The 25,567-nt window shown below is 45.9% G+C and overlaps 2 protein-coding genes across 9 annotated transcripts in view; both read right to left on the minus strand.

The window, feature by feature from the left end:
* usp54a (ubiquitin specific peptidase 54a) overlaps positions 1-18,385 on the minus strand; it is a 59,705-nt gene extending 41,320 nt beyond the window's left edge. Inside the window, exons 1-2 of one of the 6 annotated variants that reach the window (XM_047351061.1) lie at positions 18,368-18,385; positions 1,584-2,176 (exon numbers count right to left, since the gene is read on the minus strand). In XM_047351061.1, the coding sequence (XP_047207017.1) occupies positions 1,584-1,733 (150 nt within the window). In that variant the 5' untranslated portion in view covers positions 1,734-2,176; positions 18,368-18,385. Of the gene's footprint in view, positions 1-1,583; positions 2,177-10,497; positions 10,973-11,002; positions 11,138-18,367 lie in introns of those variants that run through there. The other 5 variants (XM_047351060.1, XM_047351059.1, XM_047351062.1 and 2 more) reach the window with 5 other exon arrangements.
* Positions 18,386-21,777: 3,392 nt separating this feature from the next.
* prorsd1 (prolyl-tRNA synthetase domain containing 1) lies at positions 21,778-25,160 on the minus strand. 3 transcript variants are annotated; one of them, XM_047350849.1, is made up of 4 exons: positions 25,006-25,160; positions 22,792-22,917; positions 22,619-22,708; positions 21,778-22,367 (listed from the first exon to the last, which is right to left on the minus strand). In XM_047350849.1, the coding sequence occupies exons 1-4, from the start codon at positions 25,084-25,086 to the stop codon at positions 22,155-22,157; spliced, it is 510 nt and encodes a 169-aa protein (XP_047206805.1). In that variant the 5' UTR covers positions 25,087-25,160; the 3' UTR covers positions 21,778-22,154. The 3 variants fall into 3 exon arrangements, with proteins under 3 accessions (XP_047206805.1, XP_047206806.1, XP_047206807.1); XM_047350850.1 differs by having other exon boundaries at positions 24,823-25,147; XM_047350851.1 differs by having other exon boundaries at positions 24,820-25,147.
* Positions 25,161-25,567: the final 407 nt, after the last annotated feature.

A 25,567-nucleotide genomic window follows, 5' to 3' on the forward strand; every position in this document is an offset into this window, starting at 1 on the left:
CTTTTAAGCCGTTTCATTGGCTGCAGGAACATGATGACTCCGCCCACCTCCTCATTAACTCTCATTCAGGTACAGCAGAGAGCAAAATTATTCATACCCCTGGTAGATTTAGGTTTGAAGTAAATAATGTTCTGGAGCGGCCCGGTCAGAGTTCTGACCTGAATCTGAGTTAAGTATTAGGGTGATGGAACAGAGGCCTTCCAGCTTCAGGGTCTGGTTATAGTTATGAAAAGAAAGACTTTTTCAGAGATTATTGAGAAAAGCAGTAATCATTTTTAACATGTTGGTTTATATAAACTAAATCTGATTATTATATTATAATAGTATAAGAATTTGTTTTCCACACTGATCCTGTTTCCAGTTTTATGATCTTTCCAGTGATGATGTCAGAAACTTCTTGGATGGAAATCATTTACATCGAAATCTGCCAGGGGTATGAATACTTTTAGGTAGTATTAAAGGGAACATATGATGCAAAATCCACATTTTTAGCTTTTAAATCCATGTTGTTGTGTTGGAGTCTATAGGAGAGCAGAAAAGTTTTAGTCTCTCCAGGTTCTGCAGATTTCTTTATATTCTGTTTGGGTCATTCAGTCTGTTCAGTTTTCTCTATCATCTGTTACGTCTCAGTACTTCCTGCAGAACAGCTAAACAAGGTCATGGACTTCCTGCTGATCAATTTCACATATCCGCCATATTTATTTGGTCCAAACTCAAGTAAGTTCGGTTTGGTTGTTGGGTTTATTAACCCAGAAAATTCATTTCAGAACATCCTAGTGTCTGGTTAGATTTTATTTTTCACGGAAATGTTCCCACATCAGCGGAGAAATTCCTCTTCGTCTGCATGAAGCAGTAGCAATGTGACGTCCTGGCCGTGGTTCTGATAGCAGTAGCATCGGGTCTTCTGCTGATGTTGTTGCTGTGAGCTGCTTTCAGCTCCTGGACAGAACCGTGCTGCAGGTTTTATTATTAATATTACATTAACAGGTTTCATTTTTTTTTTTTGTTGCTGTTTTTGTCTTGGTTCTGCACTGCTAGATAATTGTTATTAAACTACAAAAATGGCTGAACAGTGGCGTGCTCTTTGACCTGGAGGAGGGCGGGGTGTGAAGGGCCTCAGCAGCATTTAAAGAGACGGCACCAAAACGAGTTGCTCTCAGATGCCTGAGGAGCTACAAGAACAAGAAGTTCAGACCAAATCGTTGAAGTTCTACTTTATGTGGACCCCATCTGGATGATTTAGGATTTAAAAGCTTCATTTGTCCCCTTTAATAGAAATGACGTTCACATGACTGGACCCTTCTAACCAATCATCTCTGACAGCTGCTACTGTTGTGTGTATGGACTGGACTGGAGCCAAAATCCAAGGAAAAACAGCCTGGAGAACTACAACCAGAACCGCTTTAACAGATTCGATGTGGATCAGAGGCAGGAACTAGGACCTGGATCAGGAAGTTTGGACCTGTCAGCTTTACATCAGACGTTAGTAGGAATACTCAGTTCAAATATTCCAAAAACATTCCAGAACTGCAACAAGATCCAAAACATCCACATGCACCTGTTGGAGGGTTGCGTTCAGGTACCTGCAGGGCGCTGTTCAGGAAGCAGCTGTTCTGGCCCGGCTCGTTGCTCAGCCCTTTACTGGGAGCGATGGACATCATGGTGCGAGGCGTCACGATTCCCTGCATCCCTCCGCCACCTCCAGAGGCCAAGTAGTTCCTCTTCCAGGACATGCTGCTCCCCTCTTCCGCTGCACTCCCAGCTGGGATCAACTTCCTGTTTCTCCAATCCAAGGATCCATTTCCTCCAGATCGGAGGATGCAAACAGAAATATGAGGAAAACTCCAACAGGAGGAAAACTGTTTGGACGTTTGTGCAGGAAAAAGCTGTTTTACTACAAAAGTTCCAGATAAAATCCCTGAAAATGTTGTTTTATCTGTTTTAGTTTTGTCTTAGAAACATTCAAACTTAAAATAATCCAGTAAACCGAGCAGATCTGAGTCATCTGAAGGAAAAACATTTACATTCCAGCAGCTCGGATCCATTAGTTCAACATTCCAGTGAAGCTTAAAGGAATGTTTTTATTTCCGCTGTTACCAGAATTCCCTCATCGTTGTCTTCATCATCAGCAGCCAGAGGTCAGAGGTCAGAGGAGGCTGCCGGGATCGGGACGGATCTGCAGAGGAAGAACAAAGAGCGCTGAGCTTCTAGAGAAACAACATCTCGAAGTTACGTCTGATCCCAGGAATCATTCTGGGATTCTGAAGTCAGAGTGCCGTCCATACGTAACAAACACGACCTTACTCCATTTCTTTAGCTGAATCTGGGAAAATCCCAGCAGTAACAGTCTGACAGACAGGGAACAGGACCAGATCTCCAACAGTCTGGATCAGAACCTTTAAACTGGACTCAATGTGGGTCAGAAAACAAGAATCAGACACAAGCAGCAGAGAAAAACAGAGTTTAATTAGAGTGTGACTGGTTCCTGAACGCTGATGCAGCAGGAAGAAAAAGTCCTGTTCCCAGTAATAACAGAGGAGACGGTTTGGATCTGAAAACCCGGCATTACTAGGAACCAGCATGATGTGTAATAACTGGATCTCAGAATCTCCTGTAAGACTCCAAACACTGATAATTTCAGGTTGATGCAGACGCTTCGTCACTGCAGGCGCAGCATCTGTCCCCCTCTGAATGCTCAGGCCCGGTTTCTGACTGGATCAAGTCATTTCTGCAGATGAAAGCAGATTTAAAAGCTTCACCATAGCAACATGTTAGAATAACAGATTTAAACTAACAATATGCAATAAAAACCCAGAACTCTCATCATAAAATCCTGCTTTGAGTCTCTTAAACCAGAATAATGGAAGATCTGCTTAAATAAAACGTTCTAACTGTAGACGTGACAGAACCGTGTTCCTCAGGTTCTTGTTAAGAGTTCAGTCAAACGGCGCCACAGTGAGCTGTTTCTGAGTAATTAACAGGACTTAGAGGGATTAGGCAGCCCTGCAGCTCCACGTTGCTGTGAGATCACTCCAGGGAGCGCTTGTTTACTACACCAGGAGTCAGAGGACAGACTCCACCCTCAGACACGGTGTTTACAAAACCCAGAGCGACTCCCCATTTGAAACCGAGCCGTCCCCTGTGGTCTGGTTCTGGTTCAGGCTGAGAGTCAGCCACAGTGAGGTGCTGATGAGGGACTCCATCCTGTCCATACAGGAAGTCAGAGAGAGGTAAAGTGGCGGTCAGAGCCGGAGGTCGGCCCAGATTAGCCGGATCAGACTACAGGATTACAGCGTCTCACATGGGCTGTTCCTGAAGACCACTTTGGGTTTCAGACCGCTGCCCCATTAGGTCCGATTCTGACAACAACTGGAGGGAAAACCCTGCAGAGTTTCAGTCACTGCTGGTCCAGAGACGGTTCTTTGTTGTCTGGACATCTAATCTGCAGATTTACTGTCTCTGTGGAGCTGATGGAGAACCATGGTCCCACAGAATCCTCTCTTAGACCCGAAGGAGCCCCAAACCCTAACAGTTTCTATATAGAACCAAATACCTGATCAGCCTCACCTTTCAATGTAATGTCCAAGAATCAGGTAAACGTGAGTTCAATGGAGGAACACCTGTAGATGTTCCTCAACCTCTGCTTCCTCGTGTAACTTTAGGGGAACATCAAAAGGAATCAGCCAAGACCTCAGGAAGATAAAAGTGGACCTCCAACTTCCAGATGCCTGAAGGTTCAAACCATTATATGCCAGTATAAACAGTTCTGGAAGGAGACATGTTCTGTGACCCAGAGATGGACGGGATCTGCTGGAAATGTGCAAATCAACCCCAGAACAAAAACTAAAGACCTTTTGAAGATGCTGGTAAGAGAGTCATTATCCACAGTGGAACCCATCCTGGTCCAACATGGACTAGAAGGCCTCCCAAAGAAGAAGAAGGCGTAACTCTAAAAACAACATGTTAGCAAATGTCCTGAGGGACAAAGACCTTAATGTTCGGAGACATGTCCTGTGGCCCGATGGAGCTAAAGTGTTCGACTATAAGAACAATAGGAGGTATGGTGGCGGCATCATCATGGTGGGGGGTTGTTTAGCTGCAGGAAGAACTGCTGCACTTCACAAAACAGACGTCTTCACGAGGAAAGAACATTTAAGCAACATCTCAGCAGGAAGTTAAAGCTTGGGTCTTCAAATGGACACAGTCCCTCAGCAGACCACCAGATCAGTTACTAAGTGGCTGAAGGACAACAAAGTCCATGTTCTGAAGCGGCCGTCACAAAGTCCTGATCCCAGAGGGCATTTATGGGCAGAGCTAAGACAGTGTGTATGGTTTAGGATCAGTCCAAACTGGTGTTTGACCCATCCAACCCCAGTTTTACTCTCCGGCCCAGCAGGGGGCAGTATTTCTCCAACATCTCATCTGGTTTATCTACATGCAGGAAAACAATCATTTTCCATCTGATAATGTTTGGGTTTGTGCTTCAAGAGCAGCAGCAAATATTTGATCCATTACTGAACAGGGACGGAACCAGTGGAGTCCATCAGTGGGAACCCATCACAGAGCTGAAGTTGGTTTTTACTGGACACCCAGTAAAAACTCTCTGTTCTGCTGGGTTTACTGGGAGTCAGTGAGAGGTGCTTTTTAAAACACTGAGTTCACAGATCTGGAGCTGAACGGGAGAGAAGGAGACAAAGTTCTCAGCTTCTTATGGACCTCTTTCAGCAGAACCCGTTCACAGAACCTAGAACCACATCCTACACAACATGCAGATGCTCCAGAGATGTTCTGCTCCAAATGAAATACGAGCTTCCAGTTCCAACCATGACAGAGTGGAACACCATGATGGATCATGAACTTTCTCCTCATCAGGAGAAAATTTGTTGTAATTTTTCTAAATCAGTTAAGAGTTTCTGCAGACTGAAGCTAAAGGTCTGATAAATCTGTCCGATCTGCAGAGCAGTGACCTCTGCAGGTCATCCTGGTGACGTCGTGGTGATTTGGTGTAAAACTGGTTATGCAACAAACCAGCAGTCTGCTGCAACACACACACACACCAGCACTATAATCACTTCTAATTCAGCAGGCTGGCTCAGTGCCGCTTCCATGCAGCCGCCCTGCAGGCCTGGCAGCCACTGGGGACCCTGGGACTACTGGGATGAGGCCAGCAGGGACAGAGATGAAGGTTGTGGCAGCATGAACTGTGTTGATTTGATTTGTTATGTGAGATCCAAGCAGCAGAGTCAATGATCTACATGAGAGGAAAACAGTGAATCCTGCAGGGTTCTGCCAGATCCATCAGGATTCTGCAGCATTATGCTTAGATGTTCTAAAGCTCAGGTCTCCTGCAGGACTGTTCCTGGTGTGGTTATCCAACCTGAGAGGTTCTCCGGACCACATACAGAGATGGAATATTCAGAAAGGGGGACTGTTTGCTCTGGATCCTAGTTTTCAGCTCAAAGCACGTTTTTCACAACAGTCAGTGAACGCATCAAAACTAAGCAGATAGTCCTGCTCAGTAAATTTGGATCGTTGCTGTGGACGCTATTTCTGAGGAGGAACCAGAGCAGGAAGAAGCTCCTGAAGGAACCCTGTCTGTTAGTCCAACTAGTCCACATAATCAATGATGATGACTAGAATAATCCATCGATATTGTTTTAGCTTCAGATTTATGAGTTTATCGCTTGGACTTTGTTAGATCTTTTAAAGATAAAGCTGTTTTCCTCCAAACTGTTCTGTGTGTGAGTCAGCAGTCTGCAGTGGCACATGCGCATGTCTCTGCTGTCTGCGCATGTTTCTGAGGTCTGCGCATGTCTCTGCTGTCTGTGCATGTCTGCATATGTCTCGACATGTCTCTGCTGTCTGCGCATGTCTCTGAGGTCTGCGCATGTCTCTGCTGTCTGCACATGTCTCTGAGGTCTGCGCATGTCTCTGCTGTCTGCGCATGTCTCTGCTGTCTGCGCATGTCTCTGCTGTCTGCGCATGTCTCTGAGGTCTGCGCATGTCTCTGCTGTCTGTGCATGTCTGCATATGTCTCGACATGTCTCTGCTGTCTGCGCATGTCTCTGAGGTCTGCGCATGTCTCTGCTGTCTGCGCATGTCTCTGAGGTCTGCGCATGTCTCTGCTGTCTGCGCATGTCTCTGCTGTCTGCGCATGTCTCTGAGGTCTGCGCATGTCTCTGCTGTCTGTGCATGTCTGCATATGTCTCGACATGTCTCTGCTGTCTGCGCATGTCTCTGAGGTCTGCGCATGTCTCTGAGGTCTGCACATGTCTCTGAGGTCTGCGCATGTCTCTGAGGTCTGCGCATGTCTCTGCTGTCTGCGCATGTCTCTGCTGTCTGCGCATGTCTCTGAGGTCTGCGCATGTCTCTGCGGTCTGCGCATGTCTCTGAGGTCTGCGCATGTCTCTGAGGTCTGCGCATGTCTCTGAGGTCTGCACATGTCTCTGAGGTCTGCGCATGTCTCTGAGGTCTGCGCATGTCTCTGAGGTCTGCGCATGTCTCTGAGGTCTGCGCATGTCTCTGCTGTCTGCGCATGTCTCTGCTGTCTGCGCATGTCTCTGAGGTCTGCGCATGTCTCTGAGGTCTGCGCATGTCTCTGCGGTCTGCGCATGTCTCTGAGGTCTGCGCATGTCTCTGAGGTCTGCGCATGTCTCTGAGGTCTGCACATGTCTCTGAGGTCTGCGCATGTCTCTGAGGTCTGCGCATGTCTCTGCTGTCTGCGCATGTCTCTGCTGTCTGCGCATGTCTCTGAGGTCTGCGCATGTCTCTGCGGTCTGCGCATGTCTCTGAGGTCTGCGCATGTCTCTGCTGTCTGCACATGTCTCTGAGATCTGCGCATGTCTCTGCTGTCTGCGCATGTCTCTGAGGTCTGCGCATGTCTCCGAGGTCTGCGCATGTCTCTGCTGTCTGCGCATGTCTCTGAGGTCTGCGCATGTCTCCGAGGTCTGCGCATGTCTCTGCTGTCTGCGCATGTCTCTGAGGTCTGCGCATGTCTCTGCTGTATGTGCATGTCTGCATATGTCTCGACATGCCTCTGTTGTCTGTGCATGTCTTCTGCTGTCTGCGCATATCTCTGAATATATCTGCTGTCTGCACATGTCTGTGCAGCGTATGCCAGTCCTGTCTGCCTTCTGTCATTGGTCGGCTTCATCTGCGCAACAGTTTTAAAACAATCATGGAGGATACAGAACCTGCTTCACTGTTACTGAACCAGGTTATCAAAGTTCCTTTAAGGTGGAACTGTTCAAAAGTACTTTAGGTTTGGTGCTGATAAACAAAGTTTGGATGTTCTGTAAGGTTCTAAACCACAGCAAGAGCAGATGCATGCATGATGAGCAGCTGAAGAGATGAAACTAGAAGCTGAATGTTCTTTATGAAGTCCAAAAGGTTCTGTTCCTGCTGGGTTTTCCACAGTATTACAGTTTAATGGGAGTTTAGACCAACGTCTGATCTGTCTGACTTCATGCTGTTTTAATCATGTTTCACTGTGTAGATTAAGCTAATATCTAAATGAATCAAAAGTAATTCAAATATTTAATAAATGAAATGAGGGCTCTGATAGAAACATGTTATTTTTCCATTAAACTCAGGTCTATTTTTCTTTATCTCCAATTCATCCATCAAAGTACAAATCTTTGCTTATGTTTTACTTTGTGGAATGAAATAAATTCAAAGCTTTATTGTCAGCACATAAAATAAATGAAATTATGTCCTTGCAAGAAAATTTGCTGATAATTTAGGAAAAAATAAAATGTTGATTGGCAGCTTTACTGTGCAGTAATCGGCTGATCGTTTCCTTGACAACAGCAGCTTCCACCTGAGCAGGTGATCCAGCAGCAGACTGGGAAATATATAATATTCCAAAAATTCTGGAGTTATTCAGTCAGGAAGGAGTTCAGCATTTAAACCAGGATAAAATGAGGTGAGTTAAACCTCATTCCAGACTTTAGGAAATCAGATCGTGTCAAACTGATCCCACTAAACACATGAAACAGTTCATTAAAACATCCAGGATCCAGATTCTATAAAATGATTCTGGTTCTGCAGGCCAGAACAGGTGGCTTAACGTGTTGGACCTGCTGTCCTGCATGACTCCCAGAGAATGAGCTGAGACAGAAAACACTCGATATCCACAGGAGGGGGTGGTTCTGACCAGTTCCTGGGAGTTAGACCGGTCCGTTTAAAGACCAGAGAGCACCAGTGAAGATGCTCTTTGGGCAGACGGAGCTGTTGACCCGCTTGGCTTGGCCTGCAGGATGATTCAGGGCCCGGTTCCATGAATATAGATCTGTCCTTTAGCGCTGCTGCAGCACTAAGATAACTCAGAAAATCTGGGAATGTGGAGCAGCTTCATCCTGACGTTCCACTCTGACAACAAGAGGATTTAGCGTCTCCACGTCTGCAGAGGGAGGAGAAGACTGAGGAGCCCCGTCTCAGCCCAGCTGCTTGGCCTCCATCAAGGATGTTTAGCAGCTCAAAGCTGGAGATGTTTGGTGTTTGAAAGCAGCAGATGGGACTGGACCTGGTCCTGCTCATGTGTGTGTGTGTGCATGTGTGTGTGTGAGCTTTAATAACGCTGCACATATCTTCTTTAAACTCAGGGCTGGACTTCCTGGAAGGTTCTGCTGGAAGTTGGACTCAACATTTGGTTGAATATGTAAAATGTTCTGCATTTAGATCTCCAGTTGGATGGACATCTCCGCACCTGAATGGCTGAGACACTAAAGCCTGAGTGGGGTTTGATCGGAACCAGTGTTCTGATTTTCAGCAGTGGTGGTGCTGTCTGTCCTGCTGCCCTCATTTTAAATCACAGACGCACCAATCAGACGGCAGGTGACCCCTCAGCACAGACGGCCGATCCTCGACTGAAAACCTGAACCTGTTTTCAGTAGGACTGTTTCTACCTGCTGACATAAACTGAGAACACAGAGAAGGAGAACGTTCCTGCTGCTGTTTAGGAGAAACGTTTCTGCTCCAACAGCTTCATAAGGAGCTTCAGATGTAACGAGGAGACCTGGGATGACCTCATCAGCCCATGAAGCACGGTGGAGGCTGCTAATGGTTTGGGACAAAGAAATGAATGGAGTTATGAACACAGAGCAGTACGGTCAGATACGGATCCACCAAGAACGTAGATGTTCCAACAGTGATCATTTCTGGTTCTGGGTGTAGAAACATGGACTGGGCTCCCACAGAACCTGGATCTCATCATGACTGAAGATGTGTTGATCATGTTGATGCAGAACTGGAAGGAAGATGCAGCCAACATCCAGAAAGCAGGAAGTGAGGAAAAGATGTTTACCACAATGTTGGTAATCATGGAACTTCCTGTCTGTTCTGGACCTCACCTGTTCTACTTCTGGATCCTCCAGAACATCCAAACTTCAACCAGAAGGTGTAAATGGTCCTAAATACAGAAGAAGGCTTAGAACTTCCTGAAACTCCTCCAAATCATGGAGCACAAGGTTCTGATGTGATCTTCTATCTGAGCCTCATCGGGTCCACATGACCCGATGAGGCTCAGATAGAAGCTACTAGAACCTGAGGATGTAAATCGTTGTTTGAAATGTAAACTCAGACGAGATCAGATCCGAAGTTCTGGTTCCACTTTAAACCCAGCAGCTCACTACTCCACCAACTCTTTATTATTCCCTGAGAGCCCCCCGACCCAACCCGCTGTGAAGGTTTTGTTCTGATTCCCTCATTCCTCCCAGCAGCACCAGCTCCATGAGTTCAGTGAGTAACCAGTAAACCACTCAGCCTGGGAGGACCTCTTCCTCCTCCTCCTCTTCCTCCTCCTAACAGAAAAAGTCCACCACCGAGCTCAAACCGGACCTGAGGGATCCATCACATCTGTTAACGGCAGCAACAGGTGTCTGGTTGAACCTGTAAAACACGGTGGAGCCTGAATCATGGATTCTATTGGGAACTATAAGCTTAGAACAGTCTGGTTCTGATCCAAAATAAGGATTATCCATTTTCTTCATCCTAACAATGAAGACCGCTTAGTCCGCGTATTTCTCAGGTTTTAGTTCAACTAAACCAGTTTGGATCTACCTGAAGGTGATCTGCCGGGTCCCAGAACCGATGAACAGAACACCTACAGAGGCCCAATCAGCAGATGGTTCTGATTCAATCAGAACTTAGAAATAATTCATAATATTTATCGTTTCCTGAATGTTTCACGAGAAACATCTCCGCACTGAAGGTCTTTCTAAGATAGAAGCTTCTCTGTGTGGTTTTAGAGAAGATCTGACTGAGAGGACAGTTACATCTCGGACCACTGAACAGGCAGCACACCGATCAAGGATCCTGGCTCAGTTCTGGATCAGAACCTTCTCCTGGTTTCAGAGAAAACAGACATTAATTAATCCAAAGCTTTAAAACTTGCAGCAGCTTCAATCTGAAGCCATGGTCCAGGTTTCATCTCAGAGTTCAGATCAGTTAGGATAGAATAAACTCAGATGCAGATAAGAACTTTCTGGCAGAACCTACCAGGTATCCAGGATGACTGATGTGGATCAGGAACTTGGTTCTGCTGGGAAGAGAACCCGAACTACATCCGTGTTAAAACTGCTCCTCCTGTTGTTCCCGGTGGGAAACATCCACAGCCGGGACTTTAAAACCCACGAACCCACGCCGAGGATCCATATGAAACCCGAATCATCCAGATCCCACAGGGACAAACCCCGAACCGAACCCACGGTGAGGAGAACCGGCAGAACTGCAGCGTTAAAACGGCAGTTTTCGGGCCGGAGTCCGGAGCGGGAGACATGACATCACTTCCAGCAAACTTCCCCGGAACAAAGAGCCCTGAGCGGCCAGCGGCGAACCCGATCAGCACCGGAACCGCTCCGGAGGTCGGGGAAAGGCCGGACCTGTGAGAACCGTCAGCTTCAGAACCGGAACCGACTGCGGAGCAACGGCTGCTCCGTGTGCATCACAGCAACCAGGGAACACGGTCAGAACCAGAAAATCGAGGTTCGGCGGTGCAGCTCACCTGCGGCCGGAGGAGGAGACCTTCACCCGGTCAGGATCTGTGGGCCCCCCGGACCCGGACAGCAGAGTCTGGACCCGGACGGGACGGAGCGGAGCCGGACCGGAGCGGAACGGAGGGGCGGGTATTGTGTTTAACGGGGGGGGGCGGAGTTACTACCTGCAGCGCGGGCCCGAGCACAGGCGCGTCCATGGCCGGGAGCGCGCCGGTCTGTGCGCGTGGAGGGGCAGAGAACTGCCGGTGCAAGTAGTCCCGGTTCCGGTCCAGTTAGGTTGGTTCCTGGGTCGGTCCAGTCATACCGTCTAATTTTCAGGAAGTTGGAAACGATCAGATTTTATTTTCCATCATTTTCCTCAAACATCAACTTTAAACATGACGACAGATACTATCAATGATTCCTGGTCTAGTTAAAGTCCGGAGAGGAAAGGTGTGCTGAAAGGAGAAACATGGTGGAAACCAGCATTTTTTATTACATGATTTTATTAAAATACATTTACAGGGAATATAACATATAAATAAATCCACATTTAGACAATAAATACAATGCGTTAATAAATAATGGTTTACTTTAAATGAGTTAATAAATAAACATCAACCCTAAAGGGCAGATTTGAATACAAATGAAGCAGAAACACGTTGATCCATTTATGTGATATTTATTTTCCATAAACAGCGCGCTGCTGCTGTCTGAGTGCCTCGACGGCCTGTTGACCGACCATTTCAGCAGACATGTGAACGCAGCAGACTGAGAGCTGACCGAGCAGCAAGCAGCTCAGCTTCCAGGTTCATGCTGAAAGCACCCTGAGATGTTTCCTCTGCAGCAGGTCAAAGAACCCTGGGTCCGATCATCACATCAGTTTGGTGCTAGGAGCCAGGTCACAGCTGAGAGCTGACCGAGCAGCAAGCAGCTCTGTGTTTGTGTGTCAGCGGCTGCATTGATCGGGTTATTGATCGCATTAGAAGCATGTGAGGATCAATCCATGGCAGCTCGGTCTGCAGGAGCAGCTGAGGACAAACGATGTTCTCCGCTGACTCATTTGTTCTGATCCAAACCAGTTTCATCTGACTGAACCATGGACCACAGCACATTTATTACAGGCAGAACACACAGCAGGAAGACCTAACAACATGGACGGATCCTAGAAAAATGTGGCCCTGGGCACAGCTGAGTGAAGACGCCCCTTCAGCTAATGAACCTCATGAATCATCATCTGGGTTTCTGTATTATTAGTTTATTTTTTTACAGTAAATAATTGACTGTAATTTTACTTTTTTCTGATCCCTTTTTGCCCCATTTTGCTGCTTTTTTAAATAATTTTCTGATTTTTGTCTCTTTGAATTTTTCTCGTTTTCTCATTTTTTCTTTCAATAATTTTATTCTGATCATTTCTCACCTTCTCTTTGTTATTTAGTATCTTTTTGTCATCTTGTGTAACATTTGGGTCCTGTTTAGTACAGAGAGGTCCAAACAGCATCGTATTTAATTTAAGTAGAACACTGGTTCCGAGCTGCTCTTCACGGGTCGCTGGGACTGAAAACAAATGAACCACGTTTCATTTTTCTTGATTGTGTCACTATGAAGTCAGTTCCTGCAAAACAACCAGCAGCTGTTTGCTGACAACAGATCAGAACCAATTTCATCTCCTGCAACACTCAGGTCCAAAGTGTCTCTGTGCTTGGTCAGCAGAACCTTCTAGAACCTGAGTTAAAGCGGGACAGCAGCAGAAGCAGATGTCTGTGGTCGCAGTGAGTCCGTGACGTTTGATGAAATAACAGAAGCAGCTGCAGCTCAGCTCGGTGTTTGGGTGGAGATCTCATCTGAACCGCAGCTCAGAACCTCAAACATTCCTCTGCTGCAGACTCCTCCGCCTGGCTTCTATTAAACCAGGACCAAACTGGGTCCAACTGGATCAGACAGGGCTGAGGCTTCAGATTTATGCTCACTAAAACCCCACTTTCTGCTCGTTAATAACAAAAAACTTTAATTTGTGTGTTGGAAAACAAATGTTTACTAAGAAACGGACCGATCAGAATCTGAAGCAGCTTTCAGCCACCGGGGGTCACATGTCAAACAACAGGAAGAATAAAATCTAAACTTCCTCCAAACGCTTTAATGTTTCATTAACTGTTGTTTAACTCCGTTACCCTAAAATAAAATGCTAGAAATGGTTCATGTTTGATTGAGTTTGCAGTTTGGAAAGGTTTGACTGATGAACATGAGAACCTTTCTATCCTGATCCGTCAGGTTTGGGTTAAAATGAAGCTTTATGACTAATCGGGCCAGACAACAGGACAGGGGAAGAGATTCTGATTCACAGAATAAAAAACCTTTTCAGAGCTCGTTTCTGACCCAGAGAACGGTCCTGGAGCTCTGAGCCGGAAAGCCACAGGTGTCTGAACTCCTGGTTCAGTGAATCCATGATCAGCTTCTGAAATCATCAACACAGAACCTGAACCACATACGGGCCCAAGCCTCCACTTCGTCACGTTTTCTGTTTCCAGCTGTGGAAAATGTCCCACCTGTTTTTCAGCTCCTGATGGGACGGCCTGCTGAGAAGTCACAGAACCTCTGATGGAGCTTTTCGCTGCTGCAGTGGCTGCAGCTAAACGGGTCCAAAGCTTCCGATTCCTCCTCAGAGTTTAATCTAATTCATCAGAGAGATGTTTCAATGTTTCAGGGCATCATGGATGTGCTCAGCTGCAGTAGATTAGACTCAGGACCAGAAACTCAGATTGGTTCTGCCGGATTTCATGAACATCGTCGCCTTCCAGAGGCAGACGGTGCATCACGGTTGGCGTCTTTCTCCTCTGGATTCAGTTCAGGATGAATGTTCCTCTTCAGGGTTCCTGTGTGACTCCATCTGAGCAGGTTCAGCTTCTTCCTGAAGGTTTATATTTCTCACATCTTCTAAATGTGATGGAAATGCATCAAACCAACCAGTTTATTAACACTTTTAATTATTACATTTATTTTATGTCTCCGTCGTATGAATCTATAATGTTTATTTAAAGTTTAGGAATAAAACTGAAATCTCTTCATTTTTCTCACACCTTCTCCATTTTAGCGTTTCTGTTCCTTGTAAAAATAAGCTGTCTTAGTGAAGATACGTTTTAAATGTAATTTGTGATTCTTGGCAGATAGAACCGGTCCAGAACCTTTAACCTTCAGGTCTTTGTTGGATGTCTGACAACTGAACTAACTGGTTAGATTTAATTCCCAGTAAAAACCTGATTACTGCCTGAACACATTAATGAGATGTTTCCATGTCCTCCTCGCTCTGATCGATGAACAAACTGTGTCGACATGCTGGGTTTACTGGAGGATGGACAAGGTCCATTATGGACCGGTTTACGTTGGCTGATTTTTCACAGCATTATTAGTCTGGGATGTTAGAATCCTGCTGTCATTCTGTCTGTGTAATGTCCAGTCTGACCTGATGGTGGCGCCATGTCTCATGGTTTCAGCCCAGAAAATTAATTATTAGAAAACTAATCAGGTACCTCACAAAACAACCTCCTTGGCCCAAACTTGTCTGGGTTCAGAAGTGGCCACTCCACAGAACCGGCTCTGTTGGCTGTGACAGAAGCCTTAAAAGAACCCGAGTGACAGCCAGGTCCTCAGTACATCTTTTTGGCACCGTAACCCTTTATTGAAAGCTACCAGACAGGAAATGGACACATAGATAGATGGAGAAGACATGCAGGAAGATCTCAAGCTCGGGAATCGAACCCGGGATGGTTGCAGCAAAGATGGCCGGATACGGGTCGCCCGTTCTACCGCAACACCACAATATCTGCATCCAAACTGAGGCCGTATCTCTGCTCCATCAAAGGTTGGCTGTCATGATCGATGACCAGCTGACCTATGAAGATCATGTTGCCTCATCACTCGATCATTTCACGTTGTTAAACCAAAGATCAGGCCGTACCCGACCCACGCTACCTACCTCCTGGAGCAATTTATGGTCACATCCAGCCTTGACTCCTCCAATGTCCTCCTAACTAGTCTCCAAGTTGCATTGGATCTTCAAGAGACCACCCCTCTGTCCGTTGAGCTCCCCTGGGTAGCCATCAAATCCAAATCACTGATGTTAGCCCACAAAGTGCTTCATGGAACAGCTTCCATCTACTCCAAAGCTCTTGCAAACATTTATGTCACAACTGGGTCGCTCTGGTTGGCTAGCGGTGCCAACGCCACGCTGTAGACAATCCAGACCCTTTTCATGGATTGTTCCATGATGGTAGAATGACCTACTGAACCCTGCCAGAAGTACCAGAACAGCCTGTCCATCTTCAAGAAGCTCTTGAAGACCCACCTCTTCAGAGAGCGTCTCCAACCCTGAACCTTCTCACCCCTCTACTGCTCCATCTTTCTGCACTTCCCTCTATGCCTGCACTCTGTTTCTACAGCGTCACCTCTGACAGAACCAGGCTAGTGGTCCTCATTCTAAGTACTTCTCAGAAGCTTAACTCTGTAGCAACATTTTCACTCTCAGGAGGTTGGCTGGACTTGGGGTCCAAATGACACCAACTAAGAGAAGTCAGAGGAAACATATTTTAGCACCACTACGTGTGTCTCGGGCAGCCATGTTGAATTTTTTTTGCTTAGTCATTCCCTCAATATTCCGGAGTCACTTCCTCCAGAACCATAAATATTCCGGAGTCATTCCCTCCAGAACCATAAATATTCTGGAGTCATTCCCTCCAGAACCATAAATATTCCGGAGTCATTCCCTCCAGAACCACAAATATTCCAGAGTCATTCCCTCCAGAACCATAAATATTCCGGAGTCATTCCCTCCAGAACCATAAATATTCTGGAGTCATTCCCTCCAGAACCACAAATATTCCGGAGTCATTCCCTCCAGAACCATAAATATTCCGGAGTCATTCCCTCCAGAACCATAAATATTCTGGAGTCATTCCCTCCAGAACCATAAATATTCCGGAGTCATTCCCTCCAGAACCATAAATATTCTGGAGTCATTCCCTCCAGAACCATAAATATTCCGGAGTCAATCCCTCCAGAACCGTAAATATTCCGGAGTCATTCCCTCCAGAACCATAAATATTCTGGAGTCATTCACTCCAGAACCATAAATATTCTGGAGATATTCCCTCCAGAACCATAAATATTCTGGAGATATTCCCTCCAGAACCATAAATATTCTGGAGTCATTCCCTTCAGAACATGTCACAGTTCTGTTTGTAATGAGGAACGGTCAAGAAAAGTCAACAGAAAATCATTTTAAAAGTGTCTCATAAAAACATGTTTGGTTGAACCAGCAGAACATTAAACATCCTGTCAGGTGACACACACACACACACACACACACACTCACACACACACACTCACACACACTCACACACACACACACACACACACTCCCGTGTGTGTGTTCCTCCTGCATGACATCACCCCACCGTTGACCCGTATCACATCGCAGCTGTTTACTCTTGCAGTCATATGATGGTGACACACACACACACACACACACACACACACAGCTCTGACTCCTCCAACTCGCTGCAGGAGGAATTCAGAGATCAGAACCACTAGAGAAGGTCCAGTAATGTGTAAATGATAGAGTTGATGAGAGTTCTACCATCCCAGCGTGTAGCGAATAAGAACCAATCAACCCTGATTGCTTTAAGCTCAGCCAGTTAAACTCCACCTAAACTCTCCCAGATTCCACCAGAACTGTATTTAAAAGCTGTTAGTGGTGCTGGTTCTGAATGGGAAGATGGGCCCCTAATGTAGTTCTGCTCAAGGCCCCATAAAACCGAATGTCCATCCCTGCTGGTTCTGCTCGACTTTCAACAGGGGGGCTCCATGTGGAGAGTGTGAGCGGGTCCATATCCGACTCTTGTTGGAGATTGTTCGGAGCATCATGAGGAGAACCAGACAAGAACCAGAACATCAAGAGGAATGGGACCAGAAAAACCCTTTAGACTCCAACGTTCATAAACAGCATCCACCCCTGTGAGGAGCCACTGGTTGGACTAAGATGTTCAGGTTTCCTCTGGTTTTTATCAGTCAGTAACTGGGTTCTAACAGAACCCATGCTGCAGGGACCCTACATGTGATTTCTGATCACGTATGTGATCTGAAACATGTTAGCGTGTTATCACAGTAACTCGTCACAGTCACTCCCCCTCTGCTAGATGTTGTCGGATCGGTACCAACATTTAGGAACCAGGAACCATTAAACACATCTGATGATGAACAAAACCCTTAGTAGAACTCGTGCAATGGTCCCAACTTCATCATTCCAATGGAAATAACTCCTGATCCGTCCCAAACCTTAGAACATCTGAAGATCCCAGCTGCTGTAAAGGAAGGCAGCATCTTCTGGATCAGGAGATGATGGGAGGAACTCTCCATCATCTCTCTGTGATCTGCTGGAACAGGAGAGCTTTACTGGGTTTTATTGGCAGTTTTCTTCCAGGTATTTTAGCTTCTGAGTTTGAAACTTTTACAATTTTCCTATCTGGCCCTCATGTTAACTCAGTCCTTTGATTTTCTGTGTTGATATTAAATATTAAAGCTGATTGTGTTTTATGATCATTGATGTTGTAGCTGAGAAGCATGAATGTTAAATGTTTCTGTGTTAATAATAGTGATCAGCTGGACATGACGTCAGGATGAAGGACTCTGGTGGAAATGTTACAGCAACACAATATCTCTATGGTGGTTAAACTGGTCAGATACTGTATTTCTATAAGAAGACTGGTTATGAATAAGGTTAGAACCAAAAGAACATCATGGCCCACTCAGCCTGGTTTCATGGGGTTCTGGAGCGATGCAGGAATTAGACTAACTCAATCTGCTTCTGGAAAACCCCTGGAACACCAGAAATGATCACAAATTCAACAACTCTGTCCAGGGTGGACCTTGCCTCTGCCTCCTGGACTGCTGGAGATAGGCACCAGCTGCCCCGTGACCCACTATGGAATAAGCGGATAGAAGATGAATGAATGAATGTTTCTAAAATAAATTAAAGCTCAGCTGAAACATCTAATAGAGACAATTTAGAAGATTCATCTCTAAATCCTCGTTTTTAAACTGAATATTTTAACCTGAAATACGAGTCTCCAAACATCTGTCTGGAAACGGTTCTAAAAACTAAATCTGTTCAGGGTGGAAGATCTGAAAGCTTCTTGATCCAAGTTTAAAGTTGGATCTCCATGCTCAGGTGGAGGTTCAGAGTTAATAAGCTAACCTCTGTTTGAATGTTGGAGATCAGATATCTCAGATCAGTCCAACTGAAAGCAAACCATCACATTAACACCCTGAAGGATGAAAAACAGCAGAATGTCCCTTTAAAGGCCTCAGATCTCCTCCTGACTGACGGATCTCCTGCTCACCTTAACAAGCTGCTGCTCTCAGATGGTCTCCTCCTCCTGCTGGGCCTCCTTCCTCCCTCCAACACCTCTTCCTTGGTCCCTGCAGCGTCCTGCAGGTGACTCAGCCAGAAATGACATCATCCTGTCAGCACACACACCTGTTTCCTCACCAAACACCTCCTCCCACCTCCTGCCTGCTCCCGGTCACTTCCTGGATCCCTTAAAGGGCCAGCAGCAGCTCCATTACAACAGGTGGAACTCCAAAATCTTCCAAACAGTTCTTCATCATGAAACTGTCAAAATCCCCAAAACTGAATACTGAAATTAATAATCAACCTAAAGAGATGTACTGATGAATTTATTTACTCACTTAAATATTACAAGTTTCTAACCTAAAATCTCCCAGTTTCTGTCCCAGAACATGAGAACGTCACACCAGACCAGAACACAGAGAACCGGAGCGTGTGAAAGAACTCCTTGGAACCCAGACTCTGCAGGTCACGTTCATTCAGTTGCTGATTTGATCCAACAATGCAACAATAGAGATTCATTAACGATGCAGAGAGGTGCACCCACACACACACACACACACACACACACACACACACACACACACACACACACACACAGAGAGAGATAAATGTTTAAAACAATTTGAAGCTCCATCTTTTTCTGATTTAACTTCTAAGACGTGTTTATTCCGGACTTTCCTGAAGTTTAGGAGATAAATTAAATGTTTCTTTACTGGTGTCTGGAACATTTTTGACTGTGTTTCAAAATGTTCTGCTTGACTCACTGGGCCGGTTTATAAGAGCCAATAAAACTTGTGATTTAATGAGGTTTCTTTGTGCTGTTCCCTCTGTTGGGAAGCCTCAACAGATCCTGGATACAGAACATCCAGACGTTTGGTGCTGAAATATTAAACAGATGTTATTAAAAATCAGCATTAAAGGCAACATTTGCTCCACACGTTGAATAAGTTAGAATATTATAGAAAATTCATTTATTCCAGTAACTCAGTTCACTGAAACACGTTTTAAAGATGAATCCCACTCAGACTGATGATTTTAATCCTTTATTTCTGTTAATTATGATGTTTTTCTGCTCCCAGTCAATGAAAACACAACATTTAATATTAGAATATTGCATCAGACCAATAAAAATAATTTAAATACAAAAATTATTAATGGAATCTACAGGGGTTGGACAATGAAAGTGAAACACCTGTCATTTTAGTGTGGGAGGTTTCATGGCTAAATTGGACCAGTCTGGTAGCCAGTCTTCATTGATTGAACATTGCACCAGTAAGAGCAGAGTGTGAAGGTTCAATTAGCAGGGTAAGAGCACAGTTTTGCTCAAAATATTGAAATGCACACAACATTATGGGTGACATACCAGAGTTCAAAAGAGGACAAATTGTTGGTGCACGTCTTGCTGGCGCATCTGTGACCAAGACAGCAAGTCTTTGTGATGTATCAAGAGCCACGGTATCCAGGGTAATGTCAGCATACCACCAAGAAGGATGAACCACATCCAACAGGATTAACTGTGGATGCAAGAGGAAGCTGTCTGAAAGGGATGTTCGGGTGCTAACCTGGATTGTATCCAAAAAACATAAAACCACGGCTGCCCAAATCACAGCAGAATTAAATGTGCACCTCAACTCTCCTGTTTCCACCAGAACTGTCCGTCAGGAGCTCCACAGGGTCAATATACACGGCCGGGCTGCTATAGCCAAACCTTTGGTCACTCATGCCAATGCCAAACGTCGGTTTCAATGGTGCAAGGAGCGCAAATCTTGGGCTGTGGACAATGTGAAACATGTATTGTTCTCTGATGAGTCCACCTTTACTGTTTTCCCCACATCCAGGAGAGTTACGGTGTGGAGAAGCCCCAAAGAAGCGTACCACCCAGACTGTTGCATGCCCAGAGTGAAGCATGGGGGTGGATCAGTGATGGTTTGGGCTGCCATATCATGGCATTCCCTTGGCCCAATACTTGTGCTAGATGGGCGCGTCACTGCCAAGGACTACCGAACCATTCTTGAGGACCGTGTGCATCCAATGGTTCAAACATTGTATCCTGAAGGCGGTGCCGTGTATCAGGATGACAATGCACCAATACACACAGCAAGACTGGTGAAAGATTGGTTTGATGAACATGAAAGTGAAGTTGAACATCTCCCATGGCCTGCACAGTCACCAGATCTAAGTATTATTGAGCCACTTTGGGGTGTTTTGGAGGAGCGAGTCAGGAAACGTTTTCCTCCACCAGTATCATGTAGTGACCTGGCCACTATCCTGCAAGAAGAATGGTTTAAAATCCCTCTGACCACTGTGCAGGACTTGTATATGTCATTCCCAAGATGAATTGATGCTGTATTGGCTGCAAAGTTTTTACTCCTTCAGTTCATAGGTTAAATAAAACAGTCAAAGCAACTAAACTAATCTAAAGAACTCAGGGATTCTGAGTTTGTTCCAGATTAGTGGAGCAGAAGAACTGAAAGCTGCTTCTCCATGTTTGGTTCTGATTCTGGAGATTCAGAGTAGACTGGAACCAAAAGACCCGAGTGGTCTGGAAGGTCGATACAACAACAATAGATCTTTAATGTATTTTCCTGCTAAGACATTCAGTGTCTTAGAAACTAACAGAAGTATTTTAAAGTCTCTTCTCTGAGGTCCAGGGAACCAGTGGTAGGACATTAGAACTGGGCTGATGTTCTCTACTTTCTAGGTTCTAGTGAGGACCAGGCAACAGCGTTCTGGATCAGCTGCAGCTGTCTTATGGACCTTTTAGGCAGACCTGTGGAGAACCTGTTGCAGTGATCACCTTAACTATAGATGATCATATGGACGGGATCTTAGAGATCCTGCTGGGACATTAGTCCTTTAATCCTGGAAATGTTCTTCAGGTGATTGAAGGTCGACTGATTGTCTTTACGTGGTTCTGGAGGTTCTGGTCTGAGTCCATCACTACACTCAGATTTCAGGCCTGATCTCTGGTTTCTAGCTGTAAAAGCTGAAGCTGTGTCCTGATTGTTCCTCCTTTGGTCCAAAAATAACTACTTCAGTTTTGTTTTTAATCATCTGAAGAAAATTATGGTTCATCCACACATTGACTGGTTCTCTGCATCGACCCAACGCTTGAATGGGTTCATGGGCATCTGGTGACATTGTAATGTAGAGCTGTGTCATCTGCGTAGTTATGGTAACCTATCTATTTTGTTATGATCTGAGCTAGGGGGACCGTGTAGATACTGAAAAGAAGGGGCCCCAGAATGGAGCCCTGGGGAACCCCACGAGTGATTTTGTCAAAAAATGGCCCTGGTTCCATTCCTGGGTTAGATGAGATGACCTGTGAATGTTGGACTCCCGACACCATGGATGGAAACGTTCAGAAACTTACGGTGAAACATTGTTGAGTCACTTTGCTTCTGTTTTATGTCTTTAATGGGAATTTGGGCCAGCTGTCTTTGGGACATGCTACAGTAAAAACTGACATTTTATCTGTTGTGTTTGGTGAGAAACTCTGAGACAAAATAGGACTGAAGACCAAATCATGAACTGAACATAAAAGCCATATTTTATGGACCTCAAGCTGAAGTTCTTAGAACCAAACTTAAATCATTAAGTTCTGTCTTTCTCAAAATTTTAAACCTTTGAGGTCAAATTCATTTCCTCAGTTTCAGCCTGAAGCTCACGTTCAGAAAGTATAAAGGTTCTGGTCCAAGTCTGTTTCCTGCAGGCTAATTGAGCCCAGTTTATATCCAGCTTCAGGTTCAGGACCAGGTCCATGATTGCAGCCCTTCCTACTGAAAACTCTCAAGGATGGGCTCGTGTCCTGTTTCTTTGAGGAACCTCAGTAGATCTTCTGGCTGCAGCCCCATGGTGGCAGCGTTGGTCATTGGGTGGAAGTAGATCATCTGGTGACCTCCTTCCACCAGGTCCCGGTCCAGGATGAACTTCACACTCTGGTCCTTATCGAAGAGCAGAGCAAGAGCTGTAGCACAGCCCTGACCCACCTGACAGGAGACCAAATGGAGGAAGAACGTTATGCTTCTACACTACATACTCATGAAGATAAGTGAAATCTTTTGTTTCTTTTGAGACGTTTTTATTTGAAGGTTTCCAACTTTGTTTAGGAGTCCTGGTCTCCTCACAGTTCTCTGTTTTCCTTCCTTTGACTCAGACTAATCTTTTAAAGTGACCATGATCAATGCTTCTCCAGACTTTAAGGTCTATCATGAATCATCTGTATTGTCTCTGTAGCTACCTTGAGTTTTTCCAGCATGATGGCCTCATCTGCAAACCGCAGGTTGCCGCTACCAACGCCAAGCTTCTTCGCAAGGTCGTTGAGGTTCACCTGCAGACAAACAGAGAAGATTGGAGGTGCTACAGCTGAGGTCTGATCTTTCAAGGCAGAGAGGCCCTGAGACGCGAGCTGACCTGATGATCGTGGCGAGCCGACACCAACCACAGGCCTTTCTTCTTCTTGTCCTTCAGGAAGAGGTTCTTAGTGACAGCTCCGCTTACATCCTGCAGGTGAGGCATCATCTCCTCCACCGTGAACACCTTTAATGAAGAGGAGGAATGGGCAGGTCAACGGTTAGAGATAAACTTTTCCTGGGTGAAGTATAAACCTTAAAGAGGAACTAAAGCCCAAATCAACTTTTGTTTGCTGATGAACTGTATGTTCCTGTGCTATTTTTTAAATTTCATGTAAACCTGTTGAAAACCAGATGAAAAATCCTCCATTTCAAAACATCTATCCATGGCGAAACTACCAGCGCTGCTCTGCTAACTCTCCATGTTTCAATGTACCAGATTAAGCTAGCTGCCATTGCCCTCATCGTCGTGACCACACCCCTGCTTATCCCCACACTTGGCACCGCCCAGTTTAGTGGCATTTTCAAAACTTGTCTGGGGGCGGAGTTATCCTTTCACATGGGGTTTACCGGTACTCGTCGTCTTCCGCTTTATCCGGGACCGGGTCGCGGGCGCAGCAGACTCAGTAGAGACACCCAGACGTCCCTCTCCCCAGACACCTCCTCCAGCTCCTGGAGGAGCCCGAGGCGTTCCCAGGCAAGCCGAGAGACATAGTCCCTCCAGCGTCCCCTGGGCCTCCTCCCGGTGGGACATACCTGGAACACCTCCAGAGAGAAGCGTCCAGGAGGCATCCGGTATAGATGCTCGAGCCACCTCAACTGGCTCCTCTCGATGTGGAGGAGCAGCGGCTCTACTCCGAGCTCCTCACCCTATCTCTAAGGGAGAGCCCGGCCACCCTACGGAGGAAGCTCATGTCAGCCGCTTGTATCCGGGATCTCGTTCTTTCGGTCATGACCCAAAGTTCATGGCCATAGGTGAGGGTAGGAACGTAGACCGACCGGTAAATTGAGAACTTTGCTTTTCGGCTCAGTTCTCTCTTCACCACAACGGACCGGCACAGCGCCCCCATTACTGTGGCAGCCGCACCGATCCGTCTGTCGATCTCCCGCTCCATTCTTCCCTCACTCGTGAACAAGACCCCGAGATACTTGAACTCCTCCACTTGAGGCAGGAACTCCCCTCCAACCTGAAGAGGACAAGCCACCCTTTTCCGGTCGAGAACCATGGCCTTGGAGGACCTAATCTTCAGCCCAGCCGCTTCACACTCGGCTGCGAACCGCCCCAGAGCATACTGTAGGTCTTGGTTAGAGTTTGGGGTTTATTCCACTTTAATCATTGTATTATTAGAACACATATTTATGAGATGAAGTTCCCACGTCTTCATATTTTCCTTCAGACCCTCCAAACTTTGTTGTACATGATAGACATACATGCTTTCTGACGCAGCTTACTGGACTTTAGCTTTCCACACCAATCTGATGAATGTCCAGGTTTCCACAATCACCTCTTTAAGGATACGAGAAGATCTGATTGGTTAAAATAAGAGTAAACTTAAACCTCAAGTTCCATCTTGAGTTCACAGGAAAAATAAATATCTTAAATAACAAATTAAAGCAGGGGAGCCAAGTCCAGTCCTGGAGAGCTACTGTCCAGCAGGACCTGAATCTAATGAATGGGTCGGTACCAGGCCTCTGCAGAGCGGACATGTTGATGAGGGAGCTCAGGAGTGCGGAAGAGAGGAAGTATTTGAAAGTTCTGAAGACTGGACCTGACTGCCCCGAACCAACTGTGGTGAGCTGACATATGGCGCCCCCTGCTGGCCCAGGCAGATCAGTGCTTCTAAAACCAGTCAGGCCAGTTATGAAAACTCAAAAGTTCAGTTGCAATAAAGTTGATTAATTTGCTATATTTGGCAGAAAATGTTGACTTATTGCGAGCGCTTCAATAAATCTTAATTCAATTAGTAAATCTGTTCATAAAAACTGAACGTTCACTAAATAAAATCTGGTTCAACAAATTCCGTCTAAAAACCTGCTCGTTTTGGATTTAACGCATTTTGGTACAAAACTCAGGCTAGAATAAACCCACCACCTCCTGACTTATGATGAAACACCTCTGCTGAGCGGTTCGGCTGATACACTGAACCCAGTGGGTTAGTTCTGTGTCCGTGAAGGCGGTGACCCGCTGAGCAGGAAGCTACTTCTCAGCGCTGAAGCTGCTCCACATGAAGGTCTTCCTGCAGAAGGATGAGGCCGAGCAGGTCCCGGTTCTTACCGGAGGATGCTCCACACAGCTGCTCTTGATGTTCAAGCTCTGCAGGAAGTCTTGCAGCTCAGCGCGCAGATCTTCACACATGTTGTCTTCTGGTCAATGAGGACAATACGGAACAGACTTCTTCTTTGACCCCTGCACCAAAAAACGCTGCCACACTGCCTCCTGCTGGACGCCGTCAGGTAAGTCCTGGTTCTTTCTGTGGTTTCCTGTGAGGCTGCCGGAAGGACCTGCTGTCAGTCCACCTCCACCTGACTCAACCCTGTTATGAAACATGTTGCAGCATTAAGCCAGCACACTGACCCGGTTTAACTGAGCTCATCACTCTTTTAGCTGATGAATGTTATAAAACCGCTTGGATTGACGTCAGAGCTACTCCGACAGGTGAAGCTGCAGAATAGAAAACTTCTTGTCTGTGAAGCAATTCAGCACCATTACAGAAAATCCTCACATTTGCCGAGATCGGCTCAGAAACCTTCTGCAGACCTTCAAGCATCCATCAGCACCACGTTCTTCAAACTCTCCTAAAAATGCCATCAGGTGTTTTCAACACAAAGTTCGTCCT

This window comes from Girardinichthys multiradiatus, chromosome 22 (assembly GCF_021462225.1).
Source record: "Girardinichthys multiradiatus isolate DD_20200921_A chromosome 22, DD_fGirMul_XY1, whole genome shotgun sequence".
In the NCBI taxonomy this organism is placed as follows: Eukaryota; Metazoa; Chordata; class Actinopteri; order Cyprinodontiformes; family Goodeidae; genus Girardinichthys; species Girardinichthys multiradiatus.